The following is a 19,122-nucleotide window of genomic DNA, read 5'->3' on the forward strand; positions in this document are numbered from 1 at the left end:
CAGCTCCAGCACTGAATACTGATTAACTTGGTTCTGATGCCCACAGCTTCCCAGGGGCTTTAACTTGCCTCCTCCATGCCTTCCCACATGACCTCTGCCTCAGTTTGAGCCTCTCCCCTATAAACATTGGTCTTCTCTACTCTCAGGCTTCTTGCTGGTCTACACATTTAGCCTGGAAATGACCACAACCACAGTCATCATCAGCTGCAGCTATGTCTCCAGTTCATGGATTCAGTCTTGAGACAGGGTTTCTTTATAGAGCCCTGGCTGCCCTGTAACTTGCTATGTAGACCAGGCTGGCCTTGACCTCAGAGACCCCTCTGCCTCTGCCTCTGCCTCCCGAGTGCTGGGTAAAGGTGTGTGCTACCACTCCTGGCCTTGGCATTAACTCCTACCCCAGGCACCCACAATTACAGGCTTGAGCTTGTAAACTGGTTTCTCTGCTTTGAGTATCACCCCTCCTTTCCCTGAAACTGCTCTCCCGACACTCCCAGCTAACATACCAGCTACACCAGTGTGTGTGTGTATTCACATCTCTAGTGGTTTTGCATAGTCTTTCACTTCCCTGATACTCACAACCCTTCCTTGGCATTTCCTTAGCAACCGTATCCCTGTTTACCTCCTATGATCCTCTAAAACTCAGACCTCACCTCTGCCAGGAAGTTCTGATACCCTCCTAACTTAGGACCAGACTCTCCACTTTTATCCAAATACTCTATTGTTTAAAAAAAAATTTAAGAATATCATATCAAAATGAAAACTTCAGGAAACAGACTCTACATGATTACAAACCAAGGTAAGTTAGTGTTCTCCACTCAGGACTGTCCCTTCTGACATTACTGGTAGACATTGCCACCAGCCACATCTGCTAAACAATGTCATTCCCTCCCCCTCAACTTCTACCCTGCTCCAGGCAAGGGAGATGCTTTTCTTGTAGCTATGCCTTTAGGCAGGATGACAGGCTTAAAATGCACTGTGAAATCTGCACGGTCTTTCCCTGACCCCAACACCTATCCACTCTGCCTGGGCTCTGTGCTGGTCCTCACAGCTTCCTGTTGGCTGCTCCCCCAGATACATTAAGACAATGATTAAAAGCTAACACAGATTGATTCCTCGTCTACAAAATGATGACTAGGTCTTAAAGGATGCTTTTCCCACTAAAATGTAGTCTGGTTCATTCTGTCCTAATCATCTCTGGGCATTTCTCCATGACTGAGCATGGACACCATAGGGACAAAGCAGTGCCCTGCAGCCTACTGCCCTGTCCATCTCCGCCAATTCACACAGCAGGGTTAAGGGCAAACAGGTTATCTCCAATGAAAACTTCAAAATATTAGAAATATTTCAACACCCACACACCAAACAGTAATGATCACAGCACCTCTCAGAGAGAGCCAATGCCTTCTGCACTGTCTGGATCCATTTTGAAATTTCATGCCTGCCTTTAATTTTAGTATTCAAGATTTAGAGAACAAACTTAGATGTAACCCCATTCAAACACCTAAGAAAACCATAATAGTTTTTACTTTTTAAGAGAAAGTCTTTCTCTGTAGCACCAACTAGCTTATAACTTCTTACGTAGCCTGGGTTGGACTCAAACTCAGTCTCCCAGGTTCTAGAATTACAGGTGTGTGCCACCATATCTTGCTCCGTCATTCTCACACATGGGTAACGCTCATGGTATTTAAGTTTCTTGTACCATGTTGTAGAAGATACCTTTTAAAAAACGTTGTGTATAAGTGTTTGTCTGCATCTGTATGTGCCATGTGTGTGTGTATGTGTATGTGCCATGTGTATGTGCCATGTGTATGTGCCATGTGTATGTGCCATGTGTATGTGCCATGTGTATGTGCCTGTGCCTGTGCCATGTGTATGTGCCATGTGTATGTGCCATGTGTATGTGCCATGTGTATGTGCCATGTGTATGTGCCATGTGTATGTGCCATGTGTATGTGCCATGTGTATGTGCCATGTGTATGTGCATGTGTATGTGCATGTGTATGTGCCATGTGTATGTGCCATGTGTATGTGCCATGTGTATGTGCCATGTGTATGTGCCATGTGTATGTGCCATGTGTGTGCTACTAACCACAGAGGCTTTAGAGAGAGTCTGATCCTCTAGAACTGGAGTAACAAAGATGGGTTTGAACCTCTGTCATGTGAAGAACACTGCCACAGCCACGACCCAAGGCCTCTTCCAGAGCTGTCACCCCTGCTCCCTGCACCTTCCTGTCCTCTCAGGCAGACACACTGTCCTGCATAACGCATGGCATTTTCCTTATACCTCCTGGATAGTCTCTCCTCCTACCCTAAGTCACAGGTTGTGAAAATGCATAAGATAATAAAGACATCAGTTGCTTTCAAACCCTCAGGAAGCCACTGTTCCTCCTAGGATAGAGTCTAACTCCTGACATTGGCCACTGGGCCCTAACTGACCTGACTCCTGTCCATGTCTTCAAGCCACCTCATCCCACTGTGCCCTTGCTAGGCCAGAAAGATTCAAACAGATCCTAAGTCCTAGAGCAGCTCCTTTCTAGCTGATGGCCCTGTAGTGCCATGCAAAGGCACCACCTCCTGCAGGAAGGCCTCTGTGATGTCAGTTTCACAGAATCCAGACTCACCTGGGAGATGGACCTTATCGGGACAGGGAGGGAGTGTAAACTTCATTATATTAACTGAGGAAGAAGGCCAGCACATGGTGGGTGGCACCATCCTCTGGCTGACATTCTGATTATGTTAACGGAGAAAGAGAGCAGGGCAGCAACGTACACTCATCCATCTCTGCTTCCCAACTGTGGTTCCCATGTGACCAGCTGCTTCAAACTCCCATCTCTTTTTTTTAGTTCCCTGCTGTAACAGATCGCACCCTTAAAACTGTGAGCCAAGATAAACCTGTTTTCCTTTACATTGCCGTTAGCTGAGTATTTTATGGCAGCAACAGGAAAGAAACAGCCAGCCTCCCTGAGGAGGGCTTCAGTCACATTGGTACCAGTTTCCCTCCGGGTTTTTTCCGCTTGCCCGTCGGCTCGGCTCATTTCCCAGGACACAGCAAAGTGGTAGGCATTTAGTAAACCGTCTGCCAAATGAAGGGGCTGTAGAAACCCCAGCCCAGCAGGCTGCTCCACACCCTTCTCTAACACTCAAACGGACAGACTTACCGACACAATCGCAGGTAGGGAACTCGGACTGAGCCTTCTTGGCCGGTGTGTCCAGCAGACTCTTAGTAGGTGTGTCTAGGTACTTTAGAGGTGACTCCAAGAAGCCACTGAGGGTTGGTGTGAGTGGGTTCTCAGCCTTGGTGGGCGTGGCCTCCTGTCCCCCCTCTTCTGAATGGAAGCAGGTAGTTGAGAGCACAGTCACGGCCCCTGAGGACTCGATCTTGATCTTCTTGGGGGAGCGGGTGGCAAAAGGGCTCTCCGGAGCTGGGAGACATGTTGATTGGTTTTCAGGTTCTTGAATGGGCACCGAAGGTGGGCCGGGAAGCCCAAAGCTATCCCCAAATTCAGCCTCAAATTGCCGGATGAGCTCCTCCAGCTTGTCATCGGCAGGGGGAAGGGGGCCACCAGTGGAGCCTGACTGCAGGGCTACCATGGGGCTGGGGGATCTCATTTCCTGAGTAGGGGGCAGCAGGCTGTCCCCGGAGGGACTAGGTGCAAATAGCGCAAGAGAAGGTTCTGGGGTTAGAGGGGTGGCACAGCTCTGGGATGCAGCACCCTGGGAGGCAGGAGGTGGGACAGAGAGCTGGGCGGGTAACGGTGCCTGTCCTTCTGAGGCTTGGGGTTTTAGCCCTTCCAGAACAATCTGCCTAACAGGCAGGAAGAGGGGCTGCATGTCCCTGGACCTGGATTTCTTGATCTGAATGGGCTTTCGGACACTGGTCTTGATCCCAGGGGTGGTTTTCTCTGCTCCCACGGGACCTCCAGCAGGGGTGGGGGGCTTCTTTTTCTTTTCCTTGGGTGGTTTGTCAGGAGGCCTTGGGGCAGGTGAGCCGGGAGGGGCCCACCAACCAGGAGCCTGAGGCTCTGTGGAAGTAGGGAAGGAGGCATCTTGGGCCTGTTCCAAGAATAGGTTGCGCTTGTGATGAAGATGTTGCTGAAGGGCTGTCTGGGCCTTCTGGTGGGTGTCAGGCTCTGAAGACAGCAGGGGAGCCTCCCTCTGAGAAATAGGAGATGGTACCGGAGCAGGGGAAGAAGAGGGGGCCTCAACCTTGACCTTGGGCTTGGTGGGCAGGGCCTCAGGCCGCTTGAATACTGACTGGATGTAATCACTGGCGCTGCCCAATAGCTGCTCCAGTTCTGCCATAGGGTCAGGGCTTGGGCGAGGTACAGGCCAGGAGTTCCGGGGTGTCGCTGGGGGGGTGTCAGTGCCCCACGCTTCAGAAAACTCAGGTCTTGGGGTTGCTGGAGGGAAGGCTGGGCTGTCAGGAGCAAAGGATGGATGTTCCTCTGGGGGAACCACAGGCCATGAGGGGGCCCGGAGGTAGGACTGGGGAGACCTGAAAGGGGCAGAAGGGGACAAGGCCTCAGGGAGTGGACAAGAAGCCTGGGAGGTGGAATGAGAAGGCTGAGGGAGGGCGGAGGAGAGCTGTGTGAGGGCCTCGATGGCGATGGCTGTCTGCAGGCTGATGTTTTTTTCCTTGGCAATGCTCAGCGCGCTCTGGGACAGAGGCAGGCCCTCCAGGGGAGGTACCTGGGGGACCTCAGAGCTAAGGAGTGGCGGTCTGGTGCTAGGGGCTGGGAGGCCAGCCTCACTGGGAGGCAGAGCGCCTGGGAGCCTAGGCCGCCCCTGCCCTCCCTCCATGGCCATAGACTTGATCTTGCCCTCCAGCCACTCGAGGAAGTCGGGGCACTCTGGGCCATCGCAGGTGCAGTTGGGTGGTTTCATGCCATGCCTTGCAAGGGCCAGGGCTGTCTGCAGCGTGTCCAGGTCTTCACTGCCCTCAGAGCAGCTCTCAGGCCGGGGGCCCCTGCCGTTGCTCCCAGCCTCACGACTCATCTCACGGTTGAAGGTTTCATAGAGCCGGGTACTAAGGGCCCCGTAAGATGACACAGCTTCGGCCACGGCCGAAAAGGCCACCAGGTCGTGGGCATCTTCCAGACGAGCAGCGTGAGTGGGGCCTGAGGCAGCCTCCCAGTCGGGCTTCTGGTCTACCCGCCAAGGACCCGCAGCTCCCAGAAGACCGGGTCCGGCGGGCTCTCTAGCACCATTGACCGGCGCCCCTGAGGTGCTTAGCTGCCTTGAATCTCCATGGTACACTGGCCCTGAGTCCATCTGACCTGGAACAGGTCCATCAACTGGGCTGAGCTCTGAGCCTGTCTGGAGAGAGAACAGAGAGGGGAAAAGGAAAAACATAAACCATACTATTTGTGCAGCATCACCTCCTTCACACTGACCAGGAATACTTCCAAGCCCGCTTTCCTTGCAGGTTCTCCTCTGGTACTTGGGGGAGCCTCAGTCTACACCTTCTAGCTGGCTTTACCAACTTATCATCTCCAAGCTGGGGAATGGTAGAGCGACCCCCTGGGCTGGCTGACTATCCAGCTTGGCTTACCTACCAAGCTCTAGGCACATGGGATGGAAGGGCTGACCTCTGACCTCCATATGCACACACACATACACGTATGCATACACACAAGCACACAAAGAGGTTCTATGTGGAGTTCTCAGCGCCACCGGCCCTGTGAGAGCTCAGATCAAACCCAAAAGGGCTTCTTAAGCTTCCAATAACCAACACCATCCATCCCAAGGCCCTGTCTACTCTATTCTTGTGTCAGGAGGAAGAGAAAACTGACCAACCCCAACACGGAACGGTGTGTTATAAACTGGAACGCTTCCCCACTTAGTCTGGGCAGGGATCAGCCACAGTTTCCTACTGGGGTGGAACCCACAGTTCACGTCCCTACCTGTTAAATCCTCTCAAGTTAGGAGAACTAGCTCACATCCCCCAACACAGCCCCAGGCCTGAGGGAAATCCTGATGACTGATTCCACTGAGCCCCAAATTGAGATTAGCCCTGCCTCATGCTGATATTAACCCACTCCATGCAGAACCAGTTGGGCTCTTGGCATTTCAGTTTGTTTGAAACGATTCAGGCCTCTCACCCAGGAACAACCAGTAAACATACCCACGAAAGCACACAAAAGGGAAAGAAAGGGCAGTTGAAGTGGGCCTAAAGGACATGGCTCAGAAAGGTGAGGGTGACTCATCCCTTGGAAAGAAAAGTCCTTTCTCGCCACCAAAGGCCAGGAAAACCCTAGAAGGAAGGACAGATTCTGAGGCACGCACAGGCAGTAGTTAGGAGCCTGTGTAATGCAGGCAGGATTGGCAGCTGCTGTACACCTCAGAGGCCACAGCAGCTGTCGCACAGTCCAGTGATCGAGCTCTGCAGCACCCAGATGCATGGGTCTTAAAAGCTTGGTCTGCAGTAGTTAGCACTGGTGGGAGGCTGTGGAACTTAAGCTAGGGCTTAACCAGGAGCAGGTCAAAGGGGCCCCAACTCCTTTCTTGGCTTCCTGCTCCACGAGGTGAGCCCCCTTTGCTCTACCACTATTGCTCACCACCATGTTCTGCCTCAGACACTGAGGAGGCCAAGTGGCTATTGTCTGAATCCTCCGAAACCGTTAAACAACTTGCAAGATATTTTTCTATTTCTGCTGGTTTTTTTTCCACAACAGTGGAAAGCTGCCAGATACAAGAGGGAATTTTAGTAAAGACAACACCTTAACCAACCTATTATTAACAACAATTAACCAATGTTATATCTCAACATCAATTATAACGTATTTTTCATCATTGTGACCAAATAACTGATAGCAAGCAACTTAAGAAGGGAGGGGGGATTGCTTTTGGCTCACAGTCTGCGGGAACAATCCACCACAGGTGCGGCTCGATGGCAGGAACTCACACACTAAGGGCACTAAGGGCACGATGTCATCGTTGGCTCACATCTCAGCAGACCAGACACACACAGAAGGAAGTGCTGACCCTTAGTGGGCTCCTCCTTTCTATTCAGTGTAGACTCTCAGTGCAAGGAACGGTGCCCCTGTAACCTCTTTAGAAAAGTTCTCAAGACCTAAGGTGTGCCTTAATGTCCAAGGTATTTCTTAGTCCAATCAAAAGTGCCCTTTACAGTGATCATTACAATATGGCAACACTGATACCACGGCCTGGATAGGACGGACACAGGACTCAGGCAACACCTACCAAAATGTAGAACTTGAGTCTCTTCAGGGTAAATTATCGGGTAAACAAAACTGCAGTATTCTACATAATACCTGAAGTGCTCTCTCAAAGCCTATAATCAAGAAAGGACCTCTTCCAATTTACATAAACAAAATACATGTTTATAGGTCAGATCTCAAACTAGGGGAAGCAGCAGCTGCCCTACTGATGCAACCTGAACAGCAACAGGGACAGGATAACGCTTTGTCCATCCTCATCTTGACTTGACCTGGATCATTGTAATTCGATAAGGACATGTTTCTGGGGATGTAGCACAGTGGGGGTCACATGACTAGCATGTGCGAGGCCCTTGGTATTGCCCCTCCAAAAGGTAATGATTAGAACCACAGAATCCAATTTGGGGGCTGAAGAAATAGTTGAGCAATTAAGAGTACGTGCTGCTTAAGACGAGAGTTCAAATCCCAGCGCCCACACCAGATGGTTCATAAATGCTTGCTCAGCTCCAAGGGATCAGGCACGCTTTCTAACCGCCATGGGCATACTTATGTTTACACATACAAAATCTTTTTTTTTCTGGTTATTTTGTTTTTTTTAAGATCAGATTTCTCTATTTAACTCTGGCTGTCCTAGACTCACTCTATAAACCAGGCTGGCCTCAAACTCAGAGATCCACCTGCTTCTGCCTCCTGAGTGCTGGGATTAAAGGCGTGAGCCACCATTACCCAGCTACAAACAAACAATAAAAAAAAAATGCCCTTGTTATTAGGACAAACACATCCATGTATTTAGCAGTAAAGGGACACTAACTTAATCTCAGGGAGTCATAAAATGTTTATACGCATATATAAGAATATATAGAAAAAGAAAATGATGAAGCAAATGAGAATGTAAATATTATGGGTAGGTGGGAGTTCCAGGTATGAGTCTTACAACTTTGTATAAGTTTTAAGATACTGTCAAAATAGAAAGCTAAAAAATGAATTAGTTCCTTGTGTAGCACATAAAATGCTTTAAGAAGATGGCGAAGATAACGCCAGCCCCACGACTGTCAGGCCCAGCCATCATGGGCTCCAGAATGGTGGCAGCCACTGGGAAACCAGGCCTGTGGCAAAGAAGCCTCAGCCTACAGATCCCACCTCCTCATTACTGTTGCCTGTCTGGTCACAACGGAAGCTCATGCTTTTGTAACGCCTCAGAACTTTGAGCGGTCGTTTGAGCTTGTGGTAGGTTTCTGGCCTCTCCATGGATCACTGTGATTTACTCATTTATTTATTTCATGTATATGAGCAGACTGTAGCTGTCTTCAGACACACCAGAAGAGGGCATTGGATCCCATTACAGATGGTTGTGAGCCACCATGTGGTTGCTGGGATTTGAACTCAGGACCTCTGGAAGAACAGTCAGTGCTCATAACTGATGAGCCATCTCTCCAGCCCTGTGGTTTCTTCTACTCCTACCTGAGTTAGCTGTTCCTCTCTCCGGGACTCCTCAAGGAACCTTGCATACTGTGGCTTCTTCTCCACTTTTCACTTATTACAGATCTAAGCAGCTGCCTCCCGCAATGGGTAGTAATTAATGCAAGTCAGTGTCTATATCCTAAGGATTCCTGCGTCTTACCTCACTAGAGCTGGTACAACAGAACTCCCCCTGCTCAAGGAAAGTCTCCTATCCCCAACCTGCTGCAAAAACAACTCTTAGACACTTAGGAGTTTATCTTATGGCCTACTGCTCACTTCAGAAATGTACACAGTGTGCCTTACAGACATGAAACAATCCAAGTTTACATGTGTGTGTGTAAAGGGACAGAAAGAGGAGCATGCATAAGAACAAACTCCACAGAGTATCAAGATTCACGGAAACAATGTCAAGAAGACGAATGCTACATGAGCTGAGGCTTCCCCAAAATGGTCAAGACAACGAAAAGGGATTTTAAAAGTTATTTTTGGTGTGTGAATAAGAAGAAAGTACTAAGGCTGGCTGTGTGCCACCAAGTTCCCAGAGAAGGAAAAATGCTTTTCAGACCAAAAAGAGAATAAAGGGGAAAGCAGACAGACAGAGAGGGGAAGGCAAGAAAGCCAGCGTGCGTGGGAGAGATAAGAAAACCCAAATTCCAGTTTCCTGGTTCAGAAACCCCGATGAAACATTTCTCAACACCTGCCAGTGAGCCTGGAACAAACCTGCCAGAAGATGCCAACGAGCGAGCGCTGAAGGCAGGCATATTCTGCAACTTTCAAGTCCCAAGTTTGAAAGCTGATTCAAAGTCTTCAGAAATGTATTCTTGAATGATTAGATCAACCATAAGGAGTCAGGTTTAACAGGAGACCATTATACAACAACTTTTAGCCTGTCCTACCATTTTGTGTCATGTGGCTAATGAAGCAGGATATTGTTAAGATGCCATGATACATAGGTCAGAGCCAAAACTGCCAGAGGTCCAGCTTAGCCCGCCTGTCCAGAGCTGCTGGTGGGAGGTCCAGCTTAGCCTGCCTGTCCAGAGCTAGTGGGTTTGTGTTTTTGTTTTGTTCTGTTTTAGGTTTTTTTTTTTTTTTGGTTTTTTTTTTTGGCCAATTTTAAATATCAAATTGTACATGAAGCCTTGGTTTTCTTGAAGTTCTACATTTCTACCTGGCAAATTTGACTATAGCAGAAAGGAGCTGTTGCTTATACAGGATATAACTGTCTCAGCACACAGCACATTCCCCATCTCAGCACCAGCACAGCCTTTTGAAGCCAAGGCCCGTGGTCAGGGATTATTTCCTGAATAATCAGAAAACTTGAAATCAATTATCACTTCATTTACCTGGAGGCTTTTAAGTTACAACCTCATCTGACGATGTTCAAGTTTCACAACTCTGTTGAGGACAGCCGTGGAGAGGAGTGCTTATTTATAAGTTCCTGTCATTACGGCCCAGTCATATTCTGGGTACAAGCTAGTAAGTTAACTGATGGGGTGGGGTCTAGAGGTCTTTCACAGTGTGATAGGAAAGCACAGAGAATAGTTTAGCAACCTGGAACTCCACTTGGTTTGAACTACACACACTCCCCCTTCCCCAATAATTCACCTGGCGTCCTGATACCCACTCTTACCTACATGTACCATGTGGGCACATACGCCCCTCTGTAAACCAAGGAATGCATAACCAACAAAGGACCCCTGCATGCACTGAGCTACATACAGACCCCTCTCTGAATAGACCAAGTTTCTCCTTGTCCCAATGGCCATCAATCTTAGATCCTATTCAAGCATACTTGGATTGGATCCGGGTACAGAAGATAGGCCATTTTGGCCTGAGCTGGTTTGGAGTACGTGTGCAATTGTCTTCAAAGTGGACTTTTAAGGAAAATCTCTATTTACCATGTCATGCCTAACTGAATATGTATATAATTAACATCAGATGGGACGGGACAGGCAAGGTAGAGAAACGGTTATGTAACTTGAAAGCTGTCAAGTAAAACAGAACTGCCCAGAACCACCCTCCTAGTGCCCAAACCCCTCCCTTCTCTCGACAGGAAGCTGCAGCAGTAATCAGGGCCCTTCAGAATCTTCACTCTCGCAGTCCGCCTTGCCAGGGACCCGGCCTGTTCTGCCACTCTCCACTGTATAAAGCTCCCTTGTTCCTTCTGCAAGCTGAGTGTGTCTTTGTTTCAATCCCTTTAATAAGAGACTAAGAACCCCGAACACACTCAGGCCAGACCCTGGCCACCAGCAACAGCATGGCTGCTCTCGGAGAAGAGGCAGATGTTGAATACAGGAGGGATAAACTATTCATATATTGAGTAACTGTGCCACCTGCCAGAAGGACAAATAGGCTGGACCAGGTGTCAAAAGGTCAAGAGGCAGACAGAGAAAAAAAAATCAAACAGTAAACACAGCCTTGTACTTATACTATGTCTATGCAGATTATACACAGGAGACCCAGCAGTGTACACTTAAGTGAAAGACTGACAGCTAATGATCCACTCACCATAAGGTGGTGCAGCGGCTTCTGAGGGCCCTAACAGCCCAGGAAATGCTCAGGGCAGTTTTCAAAAAAGCCCTTACTAGACCAACTACTATGATTAAATTCCATCCCTTTCTTTCCTGTCTTTCTTTTAAATCTAGGCTACTAGGTTTTAACTGATGGATCCCAACAGTTAGACAAACAGCTATGACACAGCCTAAGCAGGGTACAGTCTCTTCCTGAACATGGGCTTCCCTCCCTCTGAAGTCACAAACGTTTCTGAAGCAGATGCAAGGGGAAACACAGGCCTGGAACCATCCTAAAAGCATGACACTGTGTACTCAGGTGCACCTGGGCCGGGACGGAAAAGAAGATGCCAGCTCTCTCCAGACAGGTATGTATGCGTGGGGGAATCTAGAAAGGCTCCTCTCAGAGTAATGTTAAGACAAGACAGGAAACATAGAGAGGTATTTAGGAAGAGGGAGGGTGGAGAGGAATTTACGGATGGAAGGAAAGAACAAGTGGGTATAGATAAGGAGACCTGGCAGGCTTTGGGGCACGGCTAAACTGTAGAGGTCAGTCAACAGAGCATTTGCCTTTCATGTATAAGGCCCTGGGTTTAATCCCCAACCACACACCAGATCCGAACGGAAGGAAGCCGACATGGGGGCAGCAGCATGGACACAGAGAAGAGTTTGAGACTTACATTGGGGGGACAGTGGGGGGGGGGCAGCGGCAATTTCAGGTATCACTAAATCCCAAAAGTTGTGACCTAAAGGCTCAGCATACACTGCCATTGCTATCCAGATCTGACACGAGGCCTGAACTAAGGCACCAGCAGAAGGTGGGTATGGAACAAGTCACAAAGGTAAAATACCAACATCAGAAAAAGAACAAAACACTCTACTGGGTGAAGTCTTCCTTACGAGGCCTGCTTCCTCCAGATGACTACAGAGTCCAGGCCAGAGTTTTATACCATGTGCAGCCTGTTCCACTGGGATGCATAGCCGACTGTGCCCTGAGCCGCTAAGGGATAAAGCTCTGGTACCTCTACCTCTGGAACCTGTACCTCTGTCTCCAGCACAGCTGGCTGGCTGAATGGCATCTATCTTATCCTCCCCCAAGGAACCTCTGAGGTCTCTGCTACAACAGGATGCAAAAGGTCCTGGTGCCACCCTTTCTGGGTACAAGCCCCACCCAGCTCTCCTGGGCCCTCCCACTCCTGTTGGGTCTCTTCTTTGACCTGTAATGTCAACAACTCTGGATCCCGTTAGGTCTTACCCAGGTTAGGGTGTGTCCCCTGTCGGGAGCAGCAGAGACTTGTCGTAAACAACAGGAAGATACAGAAATGTCCTAAGTTTTGTCTCCTTCTGAGGAGCTGAGAGAGCCAGAAGCTCAGAGCTCCCCTTTGTGCCACTATGTCCCCCCAGAGCCACAGGAGCCTCTGTTGGGAAGTCATTTTGCATCCTGCCCCACTGCCTCACCCTCTACAGTGAACTCCCTTCTGGGGCTCTCTAATCTCTGCCACTGTCTCCCAGACAGCTACAGGGGTTCAACAGCAGCAGCCCGCCACCCTAACGAAGGGAGTCCAGAAGCCCTGGTTTTGAGGCAAGGCTGGGAACAGGTGGATTCTCCAGATAAGTGAGTCACCACCACCAGAGACAGCTTCGGACGCAATCCCAGCTTCCTAAGTTTTTCCAGGTTAGCAATCAAGTACACACCAGCTCTGCAATACTGTACCGAATGGGAAGCAAAGGGACTTGCTTCAGAAGAGCGAGCGGTACGAGGGGAGCGAAGCGCTACTGTTCATCCTTTCTCAGCCTTGGCTGAAGGCTGACTTACAAGAGGAACAAGCTACAGGGCTGGCCTGCTGCTTGTCAGCTACACACCACATTAGCAGAAACCTGCCAAGATGCCGGCAGCCAGAATGAGCAAGCCCCATCAACCTCTACAGATGCCCATCTCTCCGCGGTGGACTCTATGGGGTGAATTCTCCTAGAATTTGAAGCAATAGAGAGGCTGCCTCCCCACCCAGATCTTCCCACCCCAACCCCAGCTCAGCTCCTCCACTCGGCCAAGCTAGCAGCTGCTGGGAGACTTGAACTTTGCAGCCCCACCCTCTCCCTCAGCTGACTTCAGGCCTCTCTACAGGAGGCAGAAATCCTCCCCTCCTTCCTAAATGAACATGGCACAAGGATCCTGTTCATGGCATTCTCTAGAGCTGATCAATTATTCATCTCTTCAGAGGGCCCTTACCCTCCTGAGATTTGCTGACAAAGCTGGTGTGTAATGGAGAGACTTTTAGGGGCCCCTGGCAGAGGACACACACAGCTGCCCATTTTGGCAGGAGTATGTGTGCACATGTGTGTACATACACTAGGGATCCCCGAGGGTGTACCCCCCTTTGCAGACTGCAAGCCCAAGAGGGCCATGTCTAACTCTTTGACCCATCGCACAGCAGCAGAGTCACTTCCTGTTGGGGAGGGGCTAGAAGAGATTTCCATGGTTACTATTCATGCCATCAACACAGCATTTAAAAACCTCCTGTTTTTTCCTATTACAAAATGGACCAGTGCACAGGCCTTTCAGTGACTGAGAGATGCTTAAGACAACGCTGAGCCTCTGCCTCCTCTGTGGCAGACCTCTGCTACATTTGGCAGGAGTACAAGACTATGAGAGTTCATGGCCTCTGCCCCAATAGCATTCCATGTGCCTGCAAAGAGGAACGAAAAGCTGAGAGGAAACCTGTAGCGCTGTGTTGAATCACCCTCGGGGCACCACGCTCAGCACCCCACACCCCGGTCTCGTTCAATCTTCTCAGCTCGACAGGCACTGTGCATTAGGACAGTGCGCACTGTCTTTCTCATCACATAGTGCTGCCACTTTAACACCAACTACTCTGAAACTCACTTCCATAGATGTAAAAACAGTAAGGCAACAGAAGAACTTTAAAATGTTACAAATGCCAAGATTGTTTCTCCTGAAGCATTAATAGAAAAGAGCTACAAACAACCTGAGTGTTCCCGAAACACCAGCGTGGTTTTAAAGTGTTCTATTTGTCCTTATTAAAAACAAACAAACAAAAAGAAACAAAACAAAAAATGGGGGGGTTAACATATGAAAAATATTCTACTAGAGAAACACAAACACAGAACACACAGAGAGATAGAGACAGTGACAGAGAGGCAGAGAGACACAGAGAGGGGTGGGGTGGTGGTGGTGGTGGGGAAGACCGGCAGCTGCAGAGATGGCTCAGAGGCCAAGAACACTGGCTGCTTATGCAGAGGATCCAGATTCTATTCCTAGCACCCACATGGCAGCTCACAATTGTAACTCCAGTTTCAGGGGATCCATTACTGTCTTCTGGTCTCCTCAGGCACCAGGCATGCACATAAATGCAGGGGAAACACCCATACACATAAATAAAATTAGAAGTTAAAAAAAATAGTGAAATCAGAGTGATGTCAGGGATGATGGTGCATGCCTGCAGTCCCAGCACTCAGGAGGCTGAGGCAGGAAGCTTTAAAGTTTGAGGCTAGCCTGGGCTATACAGCAAGACTATGTCAAACAAAACAAAGTAACAAGGTGAGACTTGCATGGCCTCTTACTAGATGTTTCCCTTTACACAGTCTGTTCTTCTGGTTCCCCAGTTTGTAAATGGAAGAGGGTAGTAAGGATTAAACAAACATGATGTGTGCTCACAGCAGCACAGAAATGCACGGAGCAAGTACCACAAAGAATGTGGGGCTCTTTTTGTGTGTGTGAGACAGGGTTTCTCTGTGTAGCCCTGGCTGTCCTCGAACTCAACATAGCCTCAAAAATCACCAGTATCCCCCTGCCTCTGCTTCGCTGGGATTGAAGGTGTCCACCACCACCACCACTAGGCTAGGGTGTGTTAGTTCAACACTGAGTGCCCATGGGATTCAGCAGCAGCTCTTCCTGGCATAGCACTAGCAAAAAGGCCAGAGGATGATCATTCTGGAAGCATCTGTGGGCTATGCTTAAAGTCAAATAGACATGTCCTGTAGCCCTGCAGTTCCAGAGACACCATGAACACATGCAAGAGGTTACGTTTCCACAATTCACAGCAGCATGTGTGGACACCCCCAGGAGCTCACCAATCACACAATAGATGAGTCATAAACAATGGGAAGAGCCAAACAGAGGACTGGGAGAGCGCCTCACAAACCATGGGAGGGAGGAGTCAGTTCCGTGGATAACGGCATCTGCCTCCAGGCCTGACAACCTAAGCTCCATCCCTGGAACCCACATGGTAAGAGAGACTTGACTCTTGCAGCTTATTCTCCAACATCCTCATGTACACACAAATAAATGTAGTATATATTTAAAAGCTGGCCTTATTCTGGCATGGTGGGGCACACTTTTAATCCCAGGACTAGAGAGGCAGAGGCAGATGGATCTCTGTGAGTCTAAGGCCAGCCTGGGCTACATAGTAAGACCCTGTTTCAAACACACAAAAATACAAAGACTAACCTTCAAAAGGGCTCTGGTGTGCACGTGTCTACACACACCCACGCACACACGTTCTGAAGATTCTAAAGACTTCTACTAAGCAAGCAGAAATTAAACGTAAGGGAACACAAATGTATAACAGACACTTCAAAGAAGGAAAAGATAAAGATGAAATTCATGGTAAATGTTGAGTCTCTGAGACCAAGGCAGGGATGGACTAGAAGGAAAACACACGCAAGCCCTACTTTTCCCGGTTAGGCTTTATCTGTGACACATCATGATGGTACAAATTAATGCACACCAGAAAAATTAAAATTACTTAAAGTAATAACAGGAAACTATAAAGCATAAAACACAGGAAATGTGTGTACTCAGTGAAAAACACCGAGTTCAGAACGCCCCTGTGTGCTCTACATATTAAAGTCAAGGTCTTGTGTAGACCGAAGGGGAGGATGACCTTGAACTTCCAATCCTCCTGTCTCCACTCTGTGAATGCTTCAATTATGAGCATAGGCTACCACACCCAGTTTTATGCTGGAGAGTAAGTCCAAGGTTTCCTGGCTGTGGCCAAGCACTCTGAGCTACACACCCCATCCTCAGGAAAATGTTCTCCTGATGGGGAAGTGAATGCCTTCTGACGGTGGGGGGAGGTTCAATTCAAAACACGGCCGACTTAACAATCCCATCTCTCTAACAATGCGCAGCAAAACAGATCTGACGCTGCGCGCACACACACACACACACACACAGTGCTTGGCTCTGGGTGGCAGGGAGGATGCATATTAAACTTTCTCTTTAGAATTATTAACGTATACATACATATGAAGTCTGGACATGTGGCGTCAGAGCAAGCACACAGAAAACCTTCTTCACAGCTTATGATACTTGATTTTTCTTTAGTGGGGGAGGGGAGTTCAGGATAAATTCCCAACATCAAAAAACTTGTGCAAGCCTATGAACACGAAGAGAAGTCCAACTACAAGACCGTGGACTATCTGTGTAGTTTCTGTTGCTACAAACTGACTGGTCTCTCACACACAAGTCCAGTAGGAAAACTAGAAGTGTGAAACCTCATCTGAAACCCTCCACCCATGAGCCATGGATGCTACGATTGCCAACTTCAAACCCTAACCTGCAGTCCCTGGCACAGCAGCTGCCTAGTGCAGAGCCTTGGCCTATGGGCCCCCCCTCAAGCCCCCAGCCACAGCCCCCCAGCCACAGCCTACAGGTAGCATGGAGGAAACTGAACTGACCACATCAAAGGACTAGCAGAAGGCTAAGTCTCCAACACACCAGAACCAGAACCAGAACCGTCAGGCTGCCAGGCTGACTCCCAGGCACAGCAGACTCAAAGCAGCTGTGCAAAAATACAGCTCCAGAGGTGTGTGCCCTGCACCCCTGGCCACAGGACCATCGGGCCAGCTCCACAGTGTACATCATTGGACCAGGATACCAATGACTCAGTGAGGCCCCACCTACTGCTGCTTACAGCCAGCCTCCCCCGCCACCTCCTGCATCAAAAAAAAAAAAAAAAAAAAAAACTTCTTAAAAGGCTCAGGAAACCAGCAAGCAAACATTGCTACTACCACAGTCCTCAGACAGAGCCAACCTTAGTGAATGGCCCCATGACTGTTTCCTGAAGGAATCTCAAACCCCTCAAAGCCCAGGGAATTCAGGTGTGTCTGAGGGACTAGGATTGAGGAGAAGCAGGCAGCTAACAGTTTTGAGTAGAAGTACAAACTGTAGCAAGCAATTCTGGCTTAAATGTAACCAATGCTCCTGAGGCTACATGGATTTTGGCCATAAGCCAAATCCAACATCAACATCAACAGCAGCAATGTGGATGCCCACCCAGCCCTCCCTGCTACCCAGTTATAATTCTCTGGGAGAATAAACTCCCACAGTTGAAGAAGGGTCTCAAGGTTATTAACAAATTTCATCTCCCAAACTCTCCAGGAGCTTGCTCCCCTGTGCATTGCTTTCTCAAAGACTCAGGTAGAGTCATAATTTTTCTGAGGGGGTAGTAGAGGACTAAAGACACAGATCAGTTGGTCCACCCCAGATCCCCACAGCCATCTCCAAGCCAGTGAGTGAGAAGCCCTGCCTCAAAACAAAGAGGAATTGATAGTTAAGGATGTCTTCTGACTGTCTGCGTGCATGCGTGCATTTGTGTGCATTTGCATGCCAGGTTCCCATGCCAGGGTGCCTCTCACAACTGGAATCTTTACTTTTGTTTCAAATAGACTGATGACTGAGTATGTAAATAAATAACTGGGGCAAGAAGGCCCTTTCCCCATGGTAATGCTGAGCCTAGGAACTTCCATTTCTCTTTTTTGGGGGTAGAGGTGGGGGTGGAGGGTGAAGGGTGAGGTGGTAGTTCCAAGACAGGGTTTCTCTGTGTAGCCCTGACCATCCTGGAACTCACTCTGTAGACCAGGCTGGCCTCACACTCAGATCTGCCTGCCTCTGCCTCCCGAGTGCTGGGATAAAGGCATGCGCCACCACAGTATGCAAGATCTGCATTCTTTTCTTTTTCCTTTTATTTTTACTTATTCACTTTACATCCCACTTATGCACTTCCTCTCAGTCATCCCTCCCCCTCCCCTTGACCTCAGAGGGTGGAGCCTCCCGTATCCTCCCACCCTGGCACACCAAGTCTCCTTGGGGCTAGGGGCATCCCCTCCCACTGAGGCCAGACAAGGCAGGCCAGCTAGAAGAACATAGCCTATGTACAGGAACAGCCTTTGGGATGGCCCCTGATCCAGTTGTTTGGGGCCCTCATGAAGACCAAGCTGCACATCTGCAACATTTATGTGTGTGAGGGGGAGATCTGCATTTTTAAAGTCTTTTCTATGGCCTAGTGAAAAGTGATTCATTATAAACAGGACATTGGGGTAAATTATGGGACAACACAACGGGATATTAGATATTCACGGAAACCCTTAAAAAACCAAGGGAAAAGCAGACTGTGATGGCTGTCCTGATGCTAGTTAGGACAGCATGGGACCATAAGGCCCTGGCTTTTCCATATTTAAAGCCAATGTAAGCTGCCATGTGTCTCTATGTGACCAATGTGAGCTGCCATGTGTCTGTGCGAATGCAGTCTGAGCACACGGCTGGCCAGCCACCACAAAAAAAAAAAAAAAAAAAAGGGAAAGATGGATGGAACAGGGAAGTCAGACTAGTGGAGCACCCGACCTCATAAGACTAAGACTTATGACAGCATCAAACCATGTGAACTGTAAGATTCTCTAAGATGTAAAAGGCAGCTGCAGCAGCCCCACGAAATGAGACTCCAACTGTAAGTGCAATCAGCCTATTAAACACCCCACCTTTCATCTAGCTATACAAAAACCACAAACCATCTCTCCAAATACACAGTCAGCAGCACCGTTAGGCCCTGGATTCTGTGGCAATAGAGCAGGGTCCTTGTCTCAGCCTCAGTTGTTAGATGTTTGACTTGTCTTACATTCACACTGTATCACTGTCACTAACGCGGGCGGGAGCGCACAGGCCTCCGTCCGCA

General features: G+C 48.9%; 1 protein-coding gene and 1 non-coding gene across 8 annotated transcripts in view; both read right to left on the bottom strand.

Annotated features, from left to right (window-relative positions):
- Tet3 (tet methylcytosine dioxygenase 3) overlaps positions 1-19,122 on the bottom strand; it is a 94,836-nt gene that overhangs the window by 37,136 nt on the left and 38,578 nt on the right. For all 7 annotated transcript variants that reach the window (XM_006505776.4, XM_006505775.4, XM_030255245.1 and 4 more), the window contains one exon: positions 3,159-5,316. In XM_006505776.4, the coding sequence (XP_006505839.1) occupies positions 3,159-5,316 (2,158 nt within the window). The remainder of the gene's footprint in view (positions 1-3,158; positions 5,317-19,122) is intronic.
- Mir6374 (microRNA 6374) lies at positions 1,488-1,594 on the bottom strand. Its single transcript, NR_105793.1, has one exon. It is a non-coding gene; the product is annotated as a microRNA 6374 (primary transcript).

This window comes from Mus musculus, chromosome 6 (assembly GCF_000001635.26).
Source record: "Mus musculus strain C57BL/6J chromosome 6, GRCm38.p6 C57BL/6J".
NCBI lineage: Eukaryota > Metazoa > Chordata > Mammalia > Rodentia > Muridae > Mus > Mus musculus.